The 18,827-nt window shown below is 65.4% G+C and overlaps 4 protein-coding genes across 5 annotated transcripts in view; 3 read left to right on the forward strand and 1 right to left on the reverse strand.

Annotated features, from left to right (window-relative positions):
- Positions 1-18,827, forward strand: part of LOC308064088 (uncharacterized protein) — a gene marked incomplete at its 5' end in the record, with an annotated part of 75,860 nt that overhangs the window by 33,132 nt on the left and 23,901 nt on the right. The gene's annotated exons all lie outside the window — the stretch shown is intronic.
- On the forward strand, positions 184-2,362 carry DNAJC5G (DnaJ heat shock protein family (Hsp40) member C5 gamma). Its single transcript, XM_080390318.1, has 4 exons — positions 184-453; positions 569-782; positions 910-1,063; positions 1,647-2,362. The coding sequence occupies exons 1-4, from the start codon at positions 341-343 to the stop codon at positions 1,727-1,729; spliced, it is 564 nt and encodes a 187-aa protein (XP_080246444.1). The 5' UTR covers positions 184-340; the 3' UTR covers positions 1,730-2,362.
- TRIM54 (tripartite motif containing 54) lies at positions 3,836-7,476 on the forward strand. Its single transcript, XM_080390300.1, has 10 exons — positions 3,836-4,082; positions 4,556-4,728; positions 5,127-5,298; positions 5,397-5,492; positions 5,599-5,832; positions 6,119-6,141; positions 6,370-6,494; positions 6,731-6,832; positions 7,078-7,116; positions 7,331-7,476. Exons 1-10 carry the CDS (start codon positions 3,915-3,917, stop codon positions 7,339-7,341), a joined length of 1,143 nt encoding a protein of 380 aa, XP_080246426.1. The 5' UTR covers positions 3,836-3,914; the 3' UTR covers positions 7,342-7,476.
- Positions 7,594-15,399, reverse strand: UCN (urocortin). 2 transcript variants are annotated; one of them, XM_080390320.1, is made up of 2 exons: positions 12,291-15,399; positions 7,594-12,084 (listed from the first exon to the last, which is right to left on the reverse strand). In XM_080390320.1, exon 2 carries the CDS (start codon positions 12,064-12,066, stop codon positions 11,776-11,778), a length of 291 nt encoding a protein of 96 aa, XP_080246446.1. In that variant the 5' UTR covers positions 12,067-12,084; positions 12,291-15,399; the 3' UTR covers positions 7,594-11,775. The 2 variants fall into 2 exon arrangements, with proteins under 2 accessions (XP_080246446.1, XP_080246445.1); XM_080390319.1 differs by having other exon boundaries at positions 7,594-15,399.

The raw sequence follows: 18,827 nt of genomic DNA on the forward strand, positions 1-18,827 counted from the left end.
GTGATAGAGGAGCCCCGTGTGCAGGGGGTTGGCGCTGCAGTGGGAGTGTCGCCACACACTGGGGATACTGGGGCCGTTACCTTGTGCGTGGGAGGTGTCGCTGTGTGCTGCGGCGTGTCCCGGGTTTGTCACCGTGTGTGGGGCTGTATGCCGGGCTGTCACGGTGTGGGGGGAGGGGTGGTGGTGCCGGGCTGTCACGGGACGCGGGGCCGTCGCGCCTGCGCAGGGCGGCGGCGGGCGCGGACGGAAGCGGCGGCGGGCGCGGGGCAGGGCCGGGCCGGGCCGGGCCGGGGCGGTTGGTGCCGGGTCCCCGCCGTGCCCGCCGCGGGGCGCGGGCGCCATGGCAGAGGCTGGGCGGCCGCAGCGGAAGCTGTCCCGGGTCGGGGAGAGCCTGTACCGCGTCCTGGGCCTGCAGAAGGGCAGCTCGCCCGAGGAGATCAAGAAGGCCTACCGGTACGGCGGGGCTCGGGCCGGGGGCTCGGCGGGGGGGCGGGGAGCTGGGAGCCGGGGCGAGGGGGCCGTCCCGGGGGTCCCGCCCCGTGCCCACCCTCCCCGCCGTGCCCCGCAGGAAGCTGGCGCTCAAGTACCACCCAGACAAGAACCCCGATGACCCGGCTGCAGCCGAGCGCTTCAAGGAGATCAACAGTGCCCACGCCACGCTGAGCGATGAGGACAAGCGCCGCCTCTACGACCAGTACGGCTCCCTGGGCCTTTACGTGGCTGAGCAGTTCGGCGACGACGCCGTCAAGCACTACTTCCTCATGTCCAAGTGGTGGTTCCAGGTGAGGCCTGGCCCGACGCCATGGCGGCCCTGCCCGGCCTGGCCTCCGTGCGGGGCGGCCGTGGTGGGGGCTGGCTGCTGGCACAGCTCGGGTGGGCTTATGGGGGCTGTCGGCCCTTCCTCTGCAGGCCCTGGCTCTGTGCTGCGGCGCGCTCACCTGCTGCTGCTGCTGCTGTTGCTGCTTCTTCTGCTGCGGGACGTGCTGCCCGCCAAAGGAGGACGAGTCCTACAAGTATGTCGACCCCAAGGATCTGGAGGAGCAGATGCGTGCAGAGGACAGCGGTGAGTTGGGCTGTCTGTGTCTGTCTTACGCCCCGGCGGATGAGACCACCTGGCGTTGTCTTGTGTGGGGCTCTGGGGGAGCTCCCCATCTCACCTCATGTCAGGGATGGAGCTCTAGCTGGAGGCTCAGATCAGACTTCGCTGCAGCCCTTGTTTAACAGCCAGCCTTAGGTGTTTTCTGTCCAGACTGGGGCTGGTGATAGTGATAGAGGGAACCACCACACAGGCCATGGGGATGCCTTCTCCTTCCTCTTTTGCCTCTGGGCAAGGGCCCCCCAAAGCCCCTGCACAGGTCTGCGGCTTAAACACATTTGGGCCTGTCCCCTCCAGGGGTATGGAGCATGGGGAATGCAGCTGTGCTCCAGGCTGGCTTCATTCCCTGGGCACTGGCCATACTGATGTCTACAGGAACTGCCACTGGGTGACTTCTGCAGGTTTCCATGGGGCAGGGGGCACTGCTGCAGGGCTGCACGCTGGCTAGAGGTGTGGGAGCCTTCCTGGGGGTGATGGGATATCTCAGATACCTGCTCACCACCACCACAGGACAAGGCTGAGCCACTGATATGCAGCTTTTCTTTTCCAGATCCGTGGATACCTGTTGTGGAACAGCCCCTGCCTGCCAGCACAGAGCCCTTGCCAGCTGTCAGCACCAGGACCGATGCCTGAGGCTGGCCTCAGTCCTGCCAGCTTACCCAGGACTCAGGGCAGAGATCTTCTTTTGGGACTGTCACTTTCCGGGACCCCGGTCATGCCACTCAGGGTGGCTAGAATCTCAGGTTAATTTGGCCAGCATCAATGCAGAGGCTCTTCTGTCCCTGCTCAAGCTGTGGGGCGATGCCCCTGTCTCCCAGCACTGGTGGTGGACGTGGCCTGGACCCTGTGCTGCTGCACCCCGTGCCCATTGCACAGCCTGCTGCTGTGCCCTGGCCTGGCACCAGGCATTGGCAGCCGGTGTAGGCAGTCACGAGCAGAGACCTCTCTGGGCCAGGCTCTGTCTTACTAGAGGTAGCTGAGCCTGTCCAAGACCGTTAGCACTGTAACCTCTGGGGCTGGGCTGAGCCCACTACCTGCCCTCACAGGGACCCTCCTGATGGGTGCTGGGTGCCAAACGCTGCTTGTGGGGTGGGGGTGCTGCCTGCTGCACCCCCTTCCTTTCTGTCCAGCCCCAGCTCTGGGGCACTGGCTACACCCCATGCCCACTGCTGCTGGCAGGCTCCCTGCAGGGCTGGGCCCAGTACAGGCACTTTCCTTGGGTTTGTATAGGTTTTCTGGGCACCATTAAAGGATGCTAGGAGGGGAGCATGCTGCTGTGTGGTCTCTTGTTTCCCACCTGAACGCTCTGCAGTGGGATGGGCCTCTGCCTCGCCCTGCCCTGCGCTGGGGGGCTGTGGCTGTGGGTCCACGGGATGGTGTGCTGAGCAGGGTACGGAGTAGGTGGGGCATGTCCCAAGTGCGGCTGGAGGGGGTGCTTTCTCGCAGGGGTGAATGTTGCTCTGTCTTCTGTCACCTTCCTGGGACAGCTTTGTGTCCCATGTCTCCCATCCAGTGCTGGCTCACACGGGGCTGTGCTTTTCCCCCTCCTCACTGCTGTGGTGCATAGGGCAGGAGATGCCTGGCGAGGTCCCACTGAGGCATCTGTAGTGACTGTCCCTGTTCCTCGCGCTGCTGACGTGCTGTGTGGCGCTGTGTGATCCCCATCTCCCTGCAGCCCCACGGGAGATACCCACTCTGGGCAGGAGCAGTGGTGGTGTGGCTCAGGCAGCTTCTCCAGCCCTGGGGCTCTTCCCACCGTGTGCGGCAGCTGACAGCTCAGTGCCTACCTGGGTCCTGCCACGCTGTGCTGCCCCGGGGCCCTGCTCGCCACTTGGCCAGGGCTGCCTGCTGCCCCGCCAGGCTGCCCAGCTCCTGCCCTGCTCTCTCAGGAGCTGTGGCCCTGCTGAGGGCCAGGGCTGGCTGGTGCCACCCCATCCTAGGGGAGTGAGGGGCCAGGGGGACACAGTGAGAGCTTCACCCTTAAGCAGCCTCTGCCCAGAGCTGTCTCACCCCCTAAATATAGCCAGAGTGTCAGGGTGAGGGGTGGTACGGGGGTGTTCCTGGCACAGGCCCCCCTGCATGCCCTTCCATGCTGATATTCAGGAGTGGCTGGTTGGTGCTGGATAGGGTCTGTGGGGCCTGGGGCACCCCGGCCTCCACGCAGCCCCGCTGCCTGCAGGGGTGGGCATGCACCTCCCAGTGGGAGCCTGGCAGCCCTGCTCTGCCCGGGCCCTGCTCCCTCCCGCCTCTGCGGATCCTGTGCCGGTGTGCCCCAGCTGCCCGGGACCCCCGCCCCTGTACTCCCTGGGCAGGAGGTGGTTGAGGAGCCCTGGGAAGCCCCTGGGGAGCAGCAGTGCTCGTCCGGCGGGAGCGGGGCTCTGCCCAAGCCGAGGGCTCCGGGCTGAGTTGGGGTGGGACAGGCACGGCAGGGAGGTCTGCCCGGGGAGGGGGCGGCGTGCGGCTCAGCCCCTGCTGCCCCTGCCGCCTCCACCAGGCTGTCCGGGCTGCTGGTCCCGGTGGGCTAGCCAGTCCCCAAGGGATCAGCTGGTCCTGGTGTGCCAGACGGTCCCTGGTGGGTCAGCCGGTGCCGGGGGTCAGCCGGGCTGGGGGCGCCGGTGGGGCCTCGCGCGGCCGTGACTCAGTGTCACCCGACGCTGCCGACAGCTGCGGCGGCCCCGGCGGGGCGGGGGCGGCTAAAATTAGCGCCGTGCTCAGCGGGGCCGGGGCCGGGGCAGAGCGGGCAGCGGGCGGCCGGGGCCGGAGCCGGAGCGGGGCCGTGGTGGGCAGAGCCGGGCCGGGCCGGGCCGGGAACGCGGCAATGAACTTCGCAGTGGGGCTGAAGCCGCTGCTGGCGGAGGCACGGAGCATGGAGAGCCTGGAGAAGCAGCTCATCTGCCCCATCTGCCTGGAGATGTTCACCAAGCCTGTGGTGATCCTGCCATGCCAGCACAACCTCTGCCGCAAATGTGCCAATGATGTCTTCCAGGTGCGTTCCCCCTCGACCCTGACCCATGGAGGGTGCTGGATCTGGGCTGACCCCAGGATGCGCCACCGGGACCCCTGGCTGGGCCATGTTGGTGCACAGGGGGGATCATGTCTGTGCCCACATCCACATCTGTACCCATGTCCGTGTCTGTGTTCGTGTCCATGATCATGTCTGTGTCTGTCTATGCTCATGCCTGTGGCTGTGCCCATGCCCGCACCCGTGCCCATGTCCATGCCTGTGCCTGTGTCCATGGCCATGCCTGTGTCTGTGTCCACGCCCATGCCTATGTCTGTGTCCATGGCCTCACCCATGCCCATGTCTCTGCTTGCGCCAGTGCCTGTGTCTGTTCCGTGCCTCTGTGGGCGCACAGCCAGGGGGGTCCCAGGCACGGCGGGGTCTCCCTGCCGGCGGCAGAACCTGGAGTAGAGGCTGCCGAGGGGTGCCACAGCCGTGACCCCCCGCCGCCCCCCCAGGCCTCCAACCCGCTGTGGCAGTCGCGGGGCTCCAGCGCGGTGCCGTCGGGCGGCCGGTTCCGGTGCCCGTCGTGCCGCCACGAGGTGGTGCTGGACCGGCACGGGGTGTACGGGCTGCAGCGGAACCTGCTGGTGGAGAACATCATCGACATCTACAAGCAGGAGTCGGCCAGGTGCGGGGACCCCACGGGGGCACGGGGGACCTCACGAGGAAGTGAGCCCCACGGGTGAAAGGAAGCCCACGGGGGAGGTGCAGGTGCATGGCTGGGGCCGGGGGTGTTCCTTGGGCGGGATGTGCCTGCAGGATTAGGGGTGTCCCTGAGTGTCCCTGGGACCAGAAGGTGTCTCTGGGGGCTGGGGGTGTCCCCGGGGCCAGGTGTACCTGTGAGGCTGGATGTGTCCATGGGTGTCCCTGGGTCTGGGGGTGTCCTGGGGTCTGGGGGTGTCCCTGGGGCTGGGGACATCCCCTGGGGCTAGGTGTGCCTGTGGGGCTGGGGGTGTCCCTGGGTCTGGGTGTTTCTCTGGGGCCAGGGTCCACCTGTGGGTAGCAGTGCCTGGGTCCCACCCATAGGCCCCTGCACGCCAAGGCCGAGCAGCACCTCATGTGTGAGGAGCATGAGGACGAGCGGATCAACATCTACTGCCTGCGCTGCGAGGCACCCACCTGCTCCCTCTGCAAGGTCTTCGGGGCGCACAAAGACTGCGAGGTTGCACCGCTGCCTGCTGTCTACCAGCGCCAGAAGGTTGGTGGCCCTGAAGGGGACGGCAGGGGCCCGGGGATGGCAGGGGCCTGGGGGCTGCCTGTCGAGACAGCCTTCACACCCCTCTTGTCCTCTCCCAGAGTGAGCTCAGCGATGGCATCGCCATGCTGGTGGCAGGGAACGACCGCATCCAGGCCATCATCACGCAGATGGAGGAGATCTGCCACACCATCGAGGTGGGGGCTGGGGGGTGTCCCTGGGTACCATGCACAGCCCTGGGGCCATGCCAGTGGTGGGGACATGGGGGGGCCAGGGCAGCCCCTGAGCCCCACAGTCCTGCAGGAGAATGGCCGGCGGCAGAAGCAGCACCTGGGGCTGCGCTTTGACTCGCTGTACAGCATCCTGGAGGAGCGGAAGAAGGAGCTGCTGCAGAGCATCGCGCGGGAGCAGGAGGCAAAGCTGCAGCGTGTGCGGGGTCTTATCCGCCAGTATGGTGACCACCTGGAGGCCTCCTCCAAGCTGGTGGAGTCGGCCATCCAGGCCATGGAGGAGCCTCAAATGGCCGTGTACCTGCAGGTCTGTGTGGGCAGGGGCTGCAGGGCTGCTGGGGAACTGGGGGTGGGCAGGTCCCTCCAGGGGGTCTGGGGCTGCCCCAGGGCTGGGGGTGGGGGCAGTGGTCCCTGTGGGGGGCTGGGGCTGCCCCACAGGGCTGTGCAGGGGGAACTGTGGTCACCCCAAAGGGTCTGGGGCTGCCTCTGGGATATGCTGTGGTGGGGGTGATGTCTGGCTCCTGGGGTCCTGGGCCCCATTACTCCAGAGAGATACTGACCCCCTCCCCTCCCTCCCCCACTTTGTTCCATAGCACTCCAAGGAACTCCTGAAAAAGTGAGTGGGGATGGGGGGCACAGGGATGGGGGCATGGCAGGCATGGGCAGGGGGTGGTCATAGAGCTGGGGCCATGGGCAGGGTGGAGGGCACAGAGCTGGGGACATGGGCAGCATGGGCAGGGTGTGGGGCACAGCTGTGGCTGGTCTTGCTGGGCCATGGCTGGGGACAAGGGGCCCCCATGGGTGCTGGAGCCCAGCAGCTTCTGGGGGTCTGCCTGCCCTGCAGGATCATGGACATGTCCAAGGTATCAATGAGCAGCCGCCCAGAGCCTGGCTACGAGAACATGGACCACTTCTCCATCAACGTGGACTATGTGGCAGAGATGCTGAGGACCATTGAGTTCCAGACAGGTGCCAGCACCGGGACAAGTGCTGCTGTGCCCAGGGCCTTGGATGGGCAGAGCCCCCCATCACCTTGTGCCCTGCATGGGGAGGTGTGGCCCCTCAGCCCCATGCTCCTTCCTGGCTTGTGGGCTGCTGTGTCCTACAGATCAGCCTGGCTCCCACATGTCTCGCCTGGGGTGTCCCTGGCCTGCCCAGACCATGGAGAGGGAGAGCCCAGGCTGACCTGTCCCTCTGTCCCACAGAGCCACTGGGCGAGGATGAGGCAGACGGACCTGGGGACAGCAATGAGGCCACAGCAGATGAGGACCGGCTGGACAGCCTGGAGGCACCTGAAGCCATGGAGGGTGAGTCCCTGCTGTGCCATGCCATGTTGTGCTGTGCCAAGCCGCTTTGTGCTGTGCCATGCTTGGCTGCTGTTCTTGCCCCCAGGGCTGCAGGGTCAGCTGGGGACAGCAAGACCCATGGGACGGGGGCTGCCATGCCATGGAGGTGGGGGGATGTGCCATGCCATGCCCAGTGCCATGTCTGTGTGGCTGCACCATGCCAGGGTATCCCTATCTCCATCTTGTCACCTGCTTTCCCTCTGCAGATGTGGGGCCGAGGCAGAAGCCAGCAAGCTCTCCCCATGGTGAGACCCTCACTGGGACTGAGATGGGGAGTGGGGGGAACGCAAATGGGCCCAGGCCGTGGGGTGCTGTGGGGCAGAGGAGGCACCCCGTGGGGAGAGATGGGGATGGGGGTTCATACCTTGGGGCCCCCCAAGCTGTCCCTGTCTCCCTGCCTGCTGGGGCAGGGGTCCCAGCAAGCCCATCACACGGTGCTGAGGCCAATTTCTCACACAGGTCAGCACTGAGCTGTTGCTGTGGGACAGCATCGGCACCTGCCGGCTCAGCATGGCCCTGGCACTTGTCTGTGAGCTCCAGCCCTGCTGCTGCAATTCCCCAAATGCTGGAGCTGCCCCTCTCTGACATTAAACCCTGTGTGAGGATGTTGTCTCCAGTGTGGTGTGTGGGCCAGGCTGAGCATGGGGGCTGCCCCCCACACCGCTCCACACCAGCTCCACAGGGACCAGCCCAGGCACAGCCCCTGCCCCACTGAGCTGGGCCCCTGCCCCACCACCCCAGTGGTAAACCCAGGACCCCACACGAGGGACTGAGTCCCCAGAAAACCCTGGTGCAGCTTGGCTTCAGCAACCCAGGGCAGGATTGCGGCTTTGCACCTCGGACCCTGTGAGTGGGGCTGCTGACCCCTGCCTGCAGCCCCTGCCTGGCAGTGAGGAATGGCCCCCAGCCCCCAGCCCCACCAGCCTGCCTGCTGGACTGGATGCCGGCTTGGCAGCACCGTCCCCTGGGTGCACCGAGCAAACAGTGCTGGGATGAGCTGGCTGAGTACACAGCTGGGAACGCCACGACCAGCACCAGGTTGGGGCCTGCGCCCCCCGCCCCGCCAGCCAGGCCCCCCGGGAGGGCTGTGGCAGCACTGGCTGCGTCACCTGTCTTGTCCCCACACTGCCCTGGCGTCATGGCTGATGCAGCAGATGATGCACATGGCGAGGGGCTCCTTGTGGGGGCAAGGCTGGGACTGGGCAGGTCCCCTGGGGCTGGGGCACCACGGGGGTGTCCCCTGCAGCCAACCCCCGCCCTGCTGGCAGGCAGCAGGGGCTGGATGCTGGGCCCGTTTCCACCCCCAGTGCTCAGCATACCAGCACACCCCACAGCAAGCCCAGGGACCACCAGGCTGGCCTGGGGCTGGGGCGCAGGACCCTGGAGGACAGGCCCATGGGAGAGGGGGAAGTGAAATGCTGGCGCATGGCAGGTCCCAGTGAACCTGGGGCTGGGAGAGGAGCTGAGCCCCAGTGGGGAGGCCAGGGATGCCCTGGCAGCAGAGGAGACCCCAGTGCTGGGCTGTGCCAGCAGGACCCTTCCCCTGCTGCTGGCTGGCTCCTGGCCTAGTCTGGAGCCCCTGGGAGCAAACAGGCAAGGACACACGGCCAGACAGGGGAGCACAGTGGGGACAGGAGCCGGACTTGTGCAGCTGGGGCAGAGAAGACCCCTCAGCTGCCTCCTGGGGTGCAGGGACGTGAAGCAAGACCCCCCTGGGGGCAAAGGGACAGCGCAGGAGCTGGTGACACAAGCTGGGACAGAGAAAATGCCCATTGGATACCAGGAAAAACTCCTTCTCCCAAGAGCACAACCTTTAAAACAGGGCTGGGGAGTCCAGAGCGTCTCCATCCATCCCCAGCAGGGACCCTGCTTGGCACAGGGAGGTAGGCAACAGGGACCAGTTCTGGAGCTGAGCCCACCATGAGACATGGCCCGGCACATCTCCCTTCTCACAGCCTGTGCTGAACTTACTCCTGCTGTAGCTGTGGGCTCCAACTACATGGCTGCCAGGGGTGCTGCCCACCCAGAGCAGCGATTTGCCTTTGTCCTTGTAAGGTCCCTGCTGGCCCCCTCCTCCAGCCTGGCTCAGTCCTGCTGGTGGCAGCTCTGCCTTCAAGAAGAGTGACTAGTCCCTGAGGGCTTGGTGTTACCTGCCATCCAAGTGAGGGACCCTGGCACAATGCCCTGCGGCACCTGCTCACTGCCAGCCCCTGGCAGAGCATGGTTTGCCCATGTCCACCCACCAGACCCCGTGTCCCAGCACTGGCAGACACACTCAGTCCTGGCCAGGGACAGGCTGAGGGCTGTCTCTGCTCTGCTGCATCTTCAAGCTGTTGCTCATGCCAGAGGCAATTTGGCTGGGGGGCAATCTACCCCGCAGCCCAGCCTAGCTGAGCTGTCACTGTCTGCTCCTTCACACACCAGAAACATGCCCCAGGAGGGCTTGTGTGGTCCCTGGGGACTGAGGTGAGGCCGGGTGGCCTCTCCATTCCTGCACTGTCTATTTAGGGCCTTTTGGGCACGCGAGATTTGCTTTCTCCACCCCTCAGAAATGTCCCCATCGCCTTCCAGAGATGAGAGTGGCAGCTCCTGTGCACCCTTGGGTGCCACCTCTAGGGACTGAGGTGTCTCAGCAGAGTCCCAGCTTCATTCTCCTCTATTTCTGGTAGTTTTCTTCTTTGAGGCCCAGCTCAGGGTGTTTTCCACCCATCTCTGCCCTCCCCAGCCTCAGCCTGTCCCTTGGGCAGCCCCTGACTGCCCATAGTGAAGTGGCTGCTCTCCTTGACCTTGCACATCCCAGCTCTGCTGGTCTTTGGTCGCCTGACACCCTCTCTGTGCACCCAGGCAAGGTTTTAAAAATCCCTCCTTTGATGTCTGTCCCCCAGCGTATGTTTGTGCCTCCACCCCTTCCCTGTCCCAGATCTCCACCCTGGGTTCCCAGCATCTCCAGACCAACCCTCTGCTATTTCCATACCTCTCCCTGGTCCCAGTGTGCAGCTCTGCTGTGCATCCCTGTGGTCATGAACTGGGGAGCAAGGAGGACATGACCCCTGGAGTCCAGGGAATGGCCACAGCGATGCTGAAGGGACTGCAGCTACATGAGGAGAAGCTGAGACTGTTCTGCCTGGAGCAGAGAAGGCTCAGGGGATTGAACTGATGTGTATGCATGCCTGAATGGGAGGAGAGAAGGAAAACAGAGCCAGGCTCTTCCCAGTGGCAGGACCAGAGGCAATGAGCACAAACTGGAGTACAGGAGATTCCACTGAAACTTTTTTCCAAAGTTTGGTAGGTTTTTTTATCCCCCCAAAAAAACACCCTTTTTTTACAGTGAGGCTGATCAAACAGGCTGCCTGGAACAGGCTGCCCAGAGAGGCTGTGGCCCCTCCAGCTGTAAAGCTACTCACAGACCCAGGTTGTCCAGGTCTGTGTCCAGTCTTGAATATCTTCAAGGAGGGAAATGCTCTGGGCAACCCGTTTCAGTACAGTCTTTCTTGCCAGTACAGTCTTCCAGGTTTCTCACAGCCACATGGAATTTCCTCTTTCAAAGCCTGGATGCACATGGCCTTGAGCAACAAGCTCTGGCTGCTGCTCCCTGGAGCAGGGGGTTGGAGTGGAAGATCTCCCAAGGTTCCTTCCAGCTTCAGCCATCCTGGCATCCTGTGATCACTCTTGCTTTCCTCAGCTCCTTCATCCTTCAGAGCTGCCTCCTGCCAGAGCCTACCTAACCAAGTCACTGCAATTGGCTCATCTGAAGTCCAGGGGTTGCACCCTGCTGCCTGCATTCCTGCCTGCCCCCATGTGCTGACCTCCACCACCTCATGGCTGCCACCGTCACAGCCCCAAGCAGATTTTTCCAAGCACCCTCCAGAAAACTTCACTGCTCCAGTCCTGCCATCCTGCCCTTCGAGCAGGTATCATGGAGTTTATCATCAAATAATTGCATCATAGAATGGTTAAGGTTGGAAGGGGCCACCTGCAGCGAGCAGGGACACCTTCAGCTACACCAGGTGAAGGCCCCTGTGAGGACTGGGGCCACCCATGAGGAGGCTGAATCTCTCCCAGATGTCTCAGGGAGGCTTCATCCATGCCCTTCTCTTGATCGGGGGTCTGAAACACACCCTACCACAGCGCCCCCCTCCCTGCCCTCTGCTCCAGTCCTGATCCACCCGCACTCAGCAGCACTGTGTGTCCCACCGAGGAGCCCTCCACCCCTGGCGCTCCTGCACAGGGTGGCCGTGCCCCTCCTGAAGACCCTGTGCCCGCCCCCCACACCTCCCAGCCCCACAAGCCATCCCACCCTGCTGCCTGGCTCTTACAGCAGCTCCGAGGGGGCTGCCACATGCAGAGCTGGTTCCCCCTACTCACGTCCCCGGCTGCCCGCATGTGGGTGCAGCACCCCTTTGCCCTGCTCCTCGGTAGAGAGGCACCCGTTGTTCTATTCGCCCTGTGCCATTTGCTTCCCACCACACCCACGGCTGCCTTGCCTCCGGGGCCTGGAGCTGCTTCCCCTCCCCCGACACCACGGTACGGTCCTCCCAACCCAGGGACACAGGCAGCCCCGGCCCCAGTGCCGGTATGCCCGGTGCTGCCCGGCCAGCGGCCCCCGCGCGGACCCGTCCCAGCTCTGCTCCGCCCGTTCCCGGTGAGCCCCGGCAGCTCGCCCACCCCCGCCCCGCACTCGGTCACGCCTCGGGTTTCCACCACGTTTTATTAAAAAATCGGTGCGGGCCCGTCCCGGGGCCGTCGCGGGGCCGGTTACGGCGCCCACTTGCCTCAGCGCCGAGGGTGAGGCGGGTGCAGCAGGCGCAGCCCGGTGCCGGTGCGTTTGCCAGTGCGGCCCCGGGCAGGGAGGCGGAGGCGGTGGCCGGACCCCGGCGCAGCCCCGGCGGGTCCCGGGACGGGGCTCAGCGCCCCACGGCGTCGAGGATGAGGCGGTTGCTGTCGGCACGGGCGCGCTGGCTCTGGGCGCGGGCGAGCAGCAGGAGATGCCGCAGGAGGTGGAAGGTGAGGTCGATGGAGAGCGGCGGCTCGTCCCGCCGCGCCCGCCACGGCTCCGGCGACGGCGGCACCAGCGGCGGCCAGAGCGGGCGGGCCCGAGCCTCGGCCGTGGCCGCCGGGACGGAGCCGTCGGGGCGGGCGGCGGCGGGCGGCGGGCGAGCGAGCAGCAGCAGGAGGGTGAGCAGCGCCCGCCGCATCCTCAGCTCCGTCCGCACCTGCGGAGCCGGGGGCTCAGAGCAACGGGGAGGGAGCGGGGACCCCGCGGGGGATCGCGCACCCGGCAGTGCGGGGCCGTCCCGGGCGCGGTGCCCCCTCCCCGCCCGCCCGTCCAGTCCCGTACGCGCTGCCCCCTCCCCGCTCCCCTGCCCCGGCGCCTGCCCGGTGAGCTGCCCCCGTTCCATACCCACGCACCATCCCGTACCCGGTGCGCTGTGCCCTGTCCCCTGCCGGTGCGCTGCCGGTGGAGCGGAGCGCTGTCCGTCCCGCCGGAGCTGAGCCGGCGACGCGGCCGGTGGTTATATAGGTCCGGGAGCTCCGGCTGACGTCAGCGCCGGGCACGCACCGACCGGCGGGGGGCGGGGGCGGGAGGGGCACCGGCACGGCGGCGGAGCGCGGGACTGCGGGGCGGCGGGGGCCGTGACCCCGGTTCCGTTCTGGAGCCCAGCCGGAGGGGTGCGGCGGGGCCGGGGCCGGCAGGTCCCCTGGGCCAGGAGCCGCCGGGAGTGCAGCTTCCCGGTCACCCGGCTGCTCCCGGCACCCCCAGCCCCACCTCCCGCCGCTGCCCGGCCCGCGCCCTGTCCCCGGCCCGTTCACCGAGCGCCGGCGGCGCCCGGCTCCGTTGCCGGCGGTGCCGCTGTCCGCGGTGCTGAAGGGCCGGGGCGGCGGGGGCGGGCAGGGCCCCGGGGCCGGTGGACTGTGCCGGGCCGGTGGGGCGGTCTGACCCGCGGCTCCTCGGCGTGGGACCCCCCGGGTGGGCCGGGCCAAGCGACCGCATCGGGCAGCCACGTCCGGGGCAGGCACCGCGTGGCGGCGGCGGACGGGACCTCGGTTACTGGCACCCAGCGGCACAGGACGGGCGCGGGGAGGGGGGGCGTGCACGACCCGGCCGTGGCGGGGCCCGGAGGCATCGTGCCCCGGGCAGAACTCGTGGTGCTGAGGTCAAACCGCCGCGTGTGCCGGGCGCTGCAGACAGCCCCGAGCGAGGCACCGCTAGCCAAATTCTGTGACTCATAGAGCGAAGGCACCGGAGCCGAGAGCGCTGTGCTGCATGCAGGATGTTCCAGCCCGGGGCACCGGCCGCTGCTGCCAAAAGGTGAGGTAGCTGCTGGTGCACCGCATCCCTGCCGGCAGACCCCCGGCGGCACTGCAGCTCTGCCTGGCAGCCCCATGCCACTGCCTGGGGGTGGAGGGGAACCGAGCTGACACCCAGCACCAATGCTGGTGCAGGTGCCAAAATGGGCCTGGCACAGGCTCTTTCCACGGTGCCAGTGTTAGCGAGAGCTTGGGGACAGAGGCACAGCCTGGCCCCTCGCACAGCACATCCCACACTGGGCTGCACAGGGGTGGTGGGGCACAGCCCTGCCCACAGTGAGGCAGCACACGGTGCCATGCACCTGTGATGTGGATCTGGCGTGAAGGCTGGCACCTGGCACCACCTCCCTGCAGCTCCAGGGCAGAGCCCTCAGCAGGGGCTGGGCTCAATCCCCCATGCCCTGGCAGCCCCCATGCAATGTGGCTGGCTGCTCCTGGGGACAAGTTCATGCCATGCTTGCAGCTCACTCACTGCCAACACATCAAGGCCTCCTGCACCCCTGGATGGAGCTGCCTAGTGCATCAGGGCTGCAAACTCCTGCCATTCACAGCCTCTGGCCAACAGCGCCCACCCTGCAGGATGGGGAGAGCCTGGGCTGAGCCCCACAGCCCAACATGGTGCCTGAGGCACTAGCCTCCCACAGCCCCAGTGCTGTCTGTGCACAGGCCCAGTGCATGGCCAAGCCACACAGCCCAGAGCTGCTCCACCGCGCTGTCAGGTTGGCTGCAGCTGTAGCCCCTTCCTGAGGGCTTCCATCCTTGGCACAGTGCACCAGAGTCCTGCGCAAGTTTTGGTTCCTCTGTGCTTTGGGTTGCACCCATATGCCTGGAACTGCACCCACAGCCAGGGCCACAGCAGGGCCAGCCCCTGCCCAGCTGGTGTGCGAGGGCAGCGTGGAGCAGGTTCTGTGTGAACTGGAGGGAGGAAGGTCAGTGCTCTGCCCTCGGTGAGTGCCACGACAGCAGCTGGTTGGCAGAGTACGACCTGGTGCTGGCAGCGCACAGGGATGGCTCTGACCAGTTGCTTGGGGCTGTGGCAGCACAGTTGAGGGGGACAGGGCTCAGGTCCCCCGGTGGGATTAACCACCATGGTCCCATCAGCTCTGCTCTGGAGACCCAGGACAGGATGTGCTGGGCAGGCACTGCGTGACCTGGATTGTGTCTGCTCACTGCCACTGTAGGATGTGCCTGGATGTACATCCCCATGAGGCAGCAATGCAGGCAGGCAGCAGCGTTGTGGGGTTTGTAGGCAGGACAGGCAGGCTTGTCTTAGACAAGGCACAGGTAGATGTGGCCTTGTCACAGCCCCAGCTCCAGCCCTCACCCAGACCCTTCCTGCATCCTCCCCATTGATGCCCAGCTCTGAGAATGCTGTGAGCCCCAGGAGGATCCTGCACCCAGCGCCTGTGCCACCTGGGTACAGCTCACCCTGTCCCACTGCCTAGCAGCAGTGGAGGCACCATCACACCTCATGGAACAGCCACAGTGGCACCTGGTGACCCCCTAAGCCACCACCTTCCCTCTGCCAGACCCCCTCCCCTCATCGAGGCAGCTGGGATTGCCCACCCCCAGCGACCCAGCAACCTATGCCACTCAGCACTGCGGTGCCCCAGACCCAGGGACAATGCTAGCACCACAGCCGCACACTCGGCTCCTTGGGGAGGAGGCAGAGTGTGGAGCCGTCAATCTGCCCCAAGGCTGTGCTCGCTTGCCCGCTGGCTGGGTCCACACCCCACCGAGAGCACAGGGAAGCTGCCAGCAGCTCCAGAAGCAAAGGAATGATTGGTCTGAGAACGTATCAGAGAGCCATGAGCTCGTGTCATGAGAATCAAGAGTGAAAAATGCCATTTATTGGGTGCTCCAAGTGTCTGCAGCAGAGATACAGCAAACCACACTTTAGGGGCGGCACAGCTGGCCTGCGGCGGCGGGGGCTGCAGGCACGGGGCTGGCAGCCTGGGACAGGGCAGCCCCTCAGCAGCACGGGGACCCTGGTTCCAAGTGGTGCAGTGCCCAACCCACGGCATTGTCAACTCAGGGCTTGCACCCGCACCAGCCCAGCACCACTCCTGCTTCTCACCCCCTGGGGTGTGCTGCTGGGGATGAACAGAGCAATGCTCAGGGCAGGAGCACCTTGTGGGCAGGGCCAGGGGCCAAAGAGAGGAGTGAACACAGATGGAGGAGCATTTCAAGGGACAGAGCTGCCCCATGGCATAGCAGGCTGTCAGACCCAGAGCAGCCCCGAGGTGACCATGGCATCATCGTCTCCTCTGTGCATCCCTGGAGCGGTGAGGGCTGTAGTTACAGGCAATGGGATCCCCCAAGGAGCTGCTAGCACCCTACATATCCTGGCCCCATCCACAGCCACAGGCGCCTGTTCCAAGGGCTCTGGAGGTGGGGCAGAGTCAGGTAGCACGTAGGAAGGGTGGGCAGGGAGGCAACACGGCTTCCACCTTACATCCGATTTGCTTTCCAGGAGAGGTAGCAGTTCCAGACGATGGCAATGCACTGGACGACAGCCAGCCTGGGGACAGAGGGGACAGGGTCCACAGCCACAAGCTCTGGGAGCCTGAGAGCTGGGGCCACGGCCGCATTACTACCTGTGCTTCAGGGGCACGAAGTAGAAGTTGGCGATTTGCACCGGTGGCCAGATCTGGGCAGAAAAGGAGACAGCAGTGAACAGGCCCTGTCAGCACCATGCCCATCTCTGCTCAGGGCGCCCAACTGAGCCCATGGCAGCCCCCGAGGTGAGGGACAGGGGACAGGTGTGAGGAGGAACCCGGCATGGCACCCCATGGCCCCAGAGGACCCGCCTGCAGCGGCTGACCGCACTTACACAGTAGTTGGTCAGCAGGGCATCCATGTAGTCCTGCAAGAGAGGGGAGGCTGTGAGCACGCAGCGCAGCCCCACTGCCATCCAGCACCAGTGCCCAGCCCTGCCACCCAGCTGCCTGCAGCCCTGGCAGGGACGGTCGTTTGCACAGCCCCAGGGAGGCCCCAGCACCAGCAAGAATGGTGCAGGAGTGTCTCCAAAGAGCTGCCAGCAACCCAAGGAAGCAGCCAAGGAAACAACCAAAGGGCTGCAGGCAGGGGCTAGGAGCATGTGGAGGGGCCACTGTCCCCTGCCATGATCCCCCTTCCCCAACTCCACACCCGCTCCACCTGGGCACGGGGTGCTTGCAGCCCCTTGCTGCCTGCCTGCACCCTTCCCAGAGCTGTGTCCACATGCAGTGGCAGGGAGAAGGTAGCCACAAGTGCTCCGTCCCCACCGTGAGCCCTTTTTGCCACCAATGCTGGGTGCCACAGGCAGGCCACCACATGCCGCCCTGCCTGTGCAAGCCCAGCAGGAGAGCAGGGGCAGGCATGGGGCAGGATAAGGTGCTGAGAGGGCAAGTGGTGAGCTGGGTGCCCCCAGCAGATTCAGACAGTGGGCAAGGTAGGGGCAGTTGGCTCCTCTCCCCAGTGCAGGCTGCAAGCCCCCATCCAACCCCGTGTCTCCCCAGCCCTGCCCCTGCCCCCCCCTCCCCCCCGGCACTGTGGCACAGGGCCAGAGAGGGGCACCCAGACAGGGCAGCCACCCTGTCCTTGTGCTGCACCCACGGCTGTGCCGCAGCCCTGCCCCACAGCAGCAGGATGAGTCCCTCATCCAGCCTGGCTGTGACTCAGCCTAGAGCCCAGCCTCTTCCCAGTGCTGGCCGGCAGCCCAGGACGGGGACAGCGGGCACAGGGGTGATGGATGCTCTGCTGACGCTTCCTCTGTGTGAGAAGAGATGGATGTGCCCCAAGCCAGGGGTGAAGGTGGCTGCCAGCCACTGTTGCCTGGTCCCCAGCCCAGCCCCCTCCATGGGTAGGGCACCGGCCAGGAGCCACAGCTCGCAGGAATCACCCACCACTGCGCTCAGGCCCTGGCCGGTCTCCCTGGTGGAGGCAAGGCAAGATAGATGGCACCACCTCGTTGAGATGCAGCTAGGGTGGATGGGAACACTCGGGCATGCTGCCCATGCCTAGGGCCAGTCTACATGTGCCTCTGGGGTGTCTCAAAACACCTTGAACCCTGGTTGCTGCTCTCACAAAGCCAGGAGAAAGAAGAGGTAACTCAATTCTTTCCCAGAATGTGCTCCCTGCACTCCAGTGCAAGATGAGGGGCAGGAAAGGTCTCTGCCGACACATACCTGCTGCATGGTGGGCAGCTGGCTGGTGCCTGATGGGTGAACCCATGCAGAGGAATGAGCTCTGGGTGATGCACCCCAGGCAGAGCTCCAGCCTGGGGCACCAGCTCATGGCCCAGTTGGGGCAACATCCCCAGCTCACAGCTTGGAGGCAGAGGGCCCTTCACACACAGCCCCTGCAGCAATCACTGGTGTGTGAGTGCCAGTGCCACACACCCTGGGCAGCCCCAAGACCACCCCTGGTGTGCCTCACCGCATGGTGGGTGGTCACCTGTTCCCCGGCAACTCATGCTCTGGACACGCTGACTCAGCTTTTGCACTGGTTTCCAGCAATTACTGCTAATGGGAGCCATCTCAGTAATGGGTCTGGAGATGCAGCCAGGAGAAGGGCCAGACAGCGTGCAGGGAGCTGGATGGCACCAGGCACCCAGCCACCCCAGCCCAGGTAGGACCCTGGAGAGCTGTGCCACAGGGAGCAGCCTTGACACCAGCACCTCGGAGACTGGCAGCACCAGGCACCCAATGCCCCCAAGGCCCCAGAACCCAGCACTGAGCCTGGCAGGGCCAGCCCCATGCACCCCTGGGCTCTGGCCAGGCAAAGACTTGCTCTGTGCCTTGCAGCAGTGCGGCAGATGCCTCCCCACCCCAGCCGTGGAGTGCCTGTGGAGCCAGCTCTGTGCCTGAGGTCCTGGGGCACGATAGAGTTGCAAGTCAGGCTGTGAGGACAGGAGCGCGATGGCAGAGCTGGGGGCACGCAGTCAGTGCTGGGACGGGGCTGTGCCTGGGCACAGGCGTGACCACAAATAGGAGCAGCTGGCAGTGCTGGCATGCTGGGAGGAGCTGCCAAGGTGCCCCTGCTGATGACAGCTCCCTGCTGCTCCAGGGAAGCAGCACATACCTGCTGGATCTTGGACCAGTTCTCCTCCACTGACAGACCGTTCATGGCTCCAGTGATGGCGAGGAAGCAGCCAAGGAAACACGGCGCAAATGCCCCCTGCAAGAGGCGAGTCAGAGCCCAGTGCTGTGGAACCTGTGGTGCTTGGAGCTGGGTCCGCAACGCAGGGTGAGAGGAGTGTGTGGTGGGACAAGGGGGGACAGGCCCAGTTTGCCCGATAGCCTGGGGCTACTCAGCCTGCTGCTCCCCAGCACAGAGCCATACAGAAGTACAGGCACCACCACAGAACCTCTGGAAGGGTCCAAACCCAGGCCAAGGTGGCCCCTCTGCAACCCTGTACACCCCAACCCTCCACTGCACTGGTACTGGCCCCAGCCTCAGGAGCTGGGGCTCTTGGAGCAGGATGGAAACCAGCCTGTGGACACATGGCTGTACCTACCTCCCACGGCACCAGCCCCATGCAGGCACCCTCACCCACGTGGCACTGACCTGGTCCAGGACCATCTTCTTCACAGCCACCACTTTTGTGGTCCCTGGGATGAGACGATCCAGGATCTTGTACCAGCTCCCCACAACGGGCCCCTGC

Source organism: Falco punctatus (assembly GCF_963210335.1).
Source record: "Falco punctatus genome assembly, chromosome: 5".
In the NCBI taxonomy this organism is placed as follows: Eukaryota; Metazoa; Chordata; class Aves; order Falconiformes; family Falconidae; genus Falco; species Falco punctatus.

What these genes read in the sequence shown, in the direction of transcription:
- DNAJC5G (XM_080390318.1), top strand. Translation starts at nt 341, where the DNA reads ATGGCAGAGGCTGGGCGGCCGCAGCGGAAGCTGTCCCGGGTCGGGGAG. An exon ending in TGTCCAAGTGGTGGTTCCAG is followed by an intron (nt 783 to 909) that starts GTGAGGCCTGGC and finishes CTTCCTCTGCAG; the next exon opens with GCCCTGGCTCTGTGCTGCGG. An exon ending in GATGCGTGCAGAGGACAGCG is followed by an intron (nt 1,064 to 1,646) that starts GTGAGTTGGGCT and finishes TTTCTTTTCCAG; the next exon opens with ATCCGTGGATACCTGTTGTG.
- UCN (XM_080390319.1), bottom strand. Translation starts at nt 12,270, where the DNA reads ATGGAACGGGGGCAGCTCACCGGGCAGGCGCCGGGGCAGGGGAGCGGG.
- TRIM54 (XM_080390300.1), top strand. Translation starts at nt 3,915, where the DNA reads ATGAACTTCGCAGTGGGGCTGAAGCCGCTGCTGGCGGAGGCACGGAGC. An exon ending in TCCAAGGAACTCCTGAAAAA is followed by an intron (nt 6,142 to 6,369) that starts GTGAGTGGGGAT and finishes CCTGCCCTGCAG; the next exon opens with GATCATGGACATGTCCAAGG. An exon ending in GACCATTGAGTTCCAGACAG is followed by an intron (nt 6,495 to 6,730) that starts GTGCCAGCACCG and finishes TCTGTCCCACAG; the next exon opens with AGCCACTGGGCGAGGATGAG.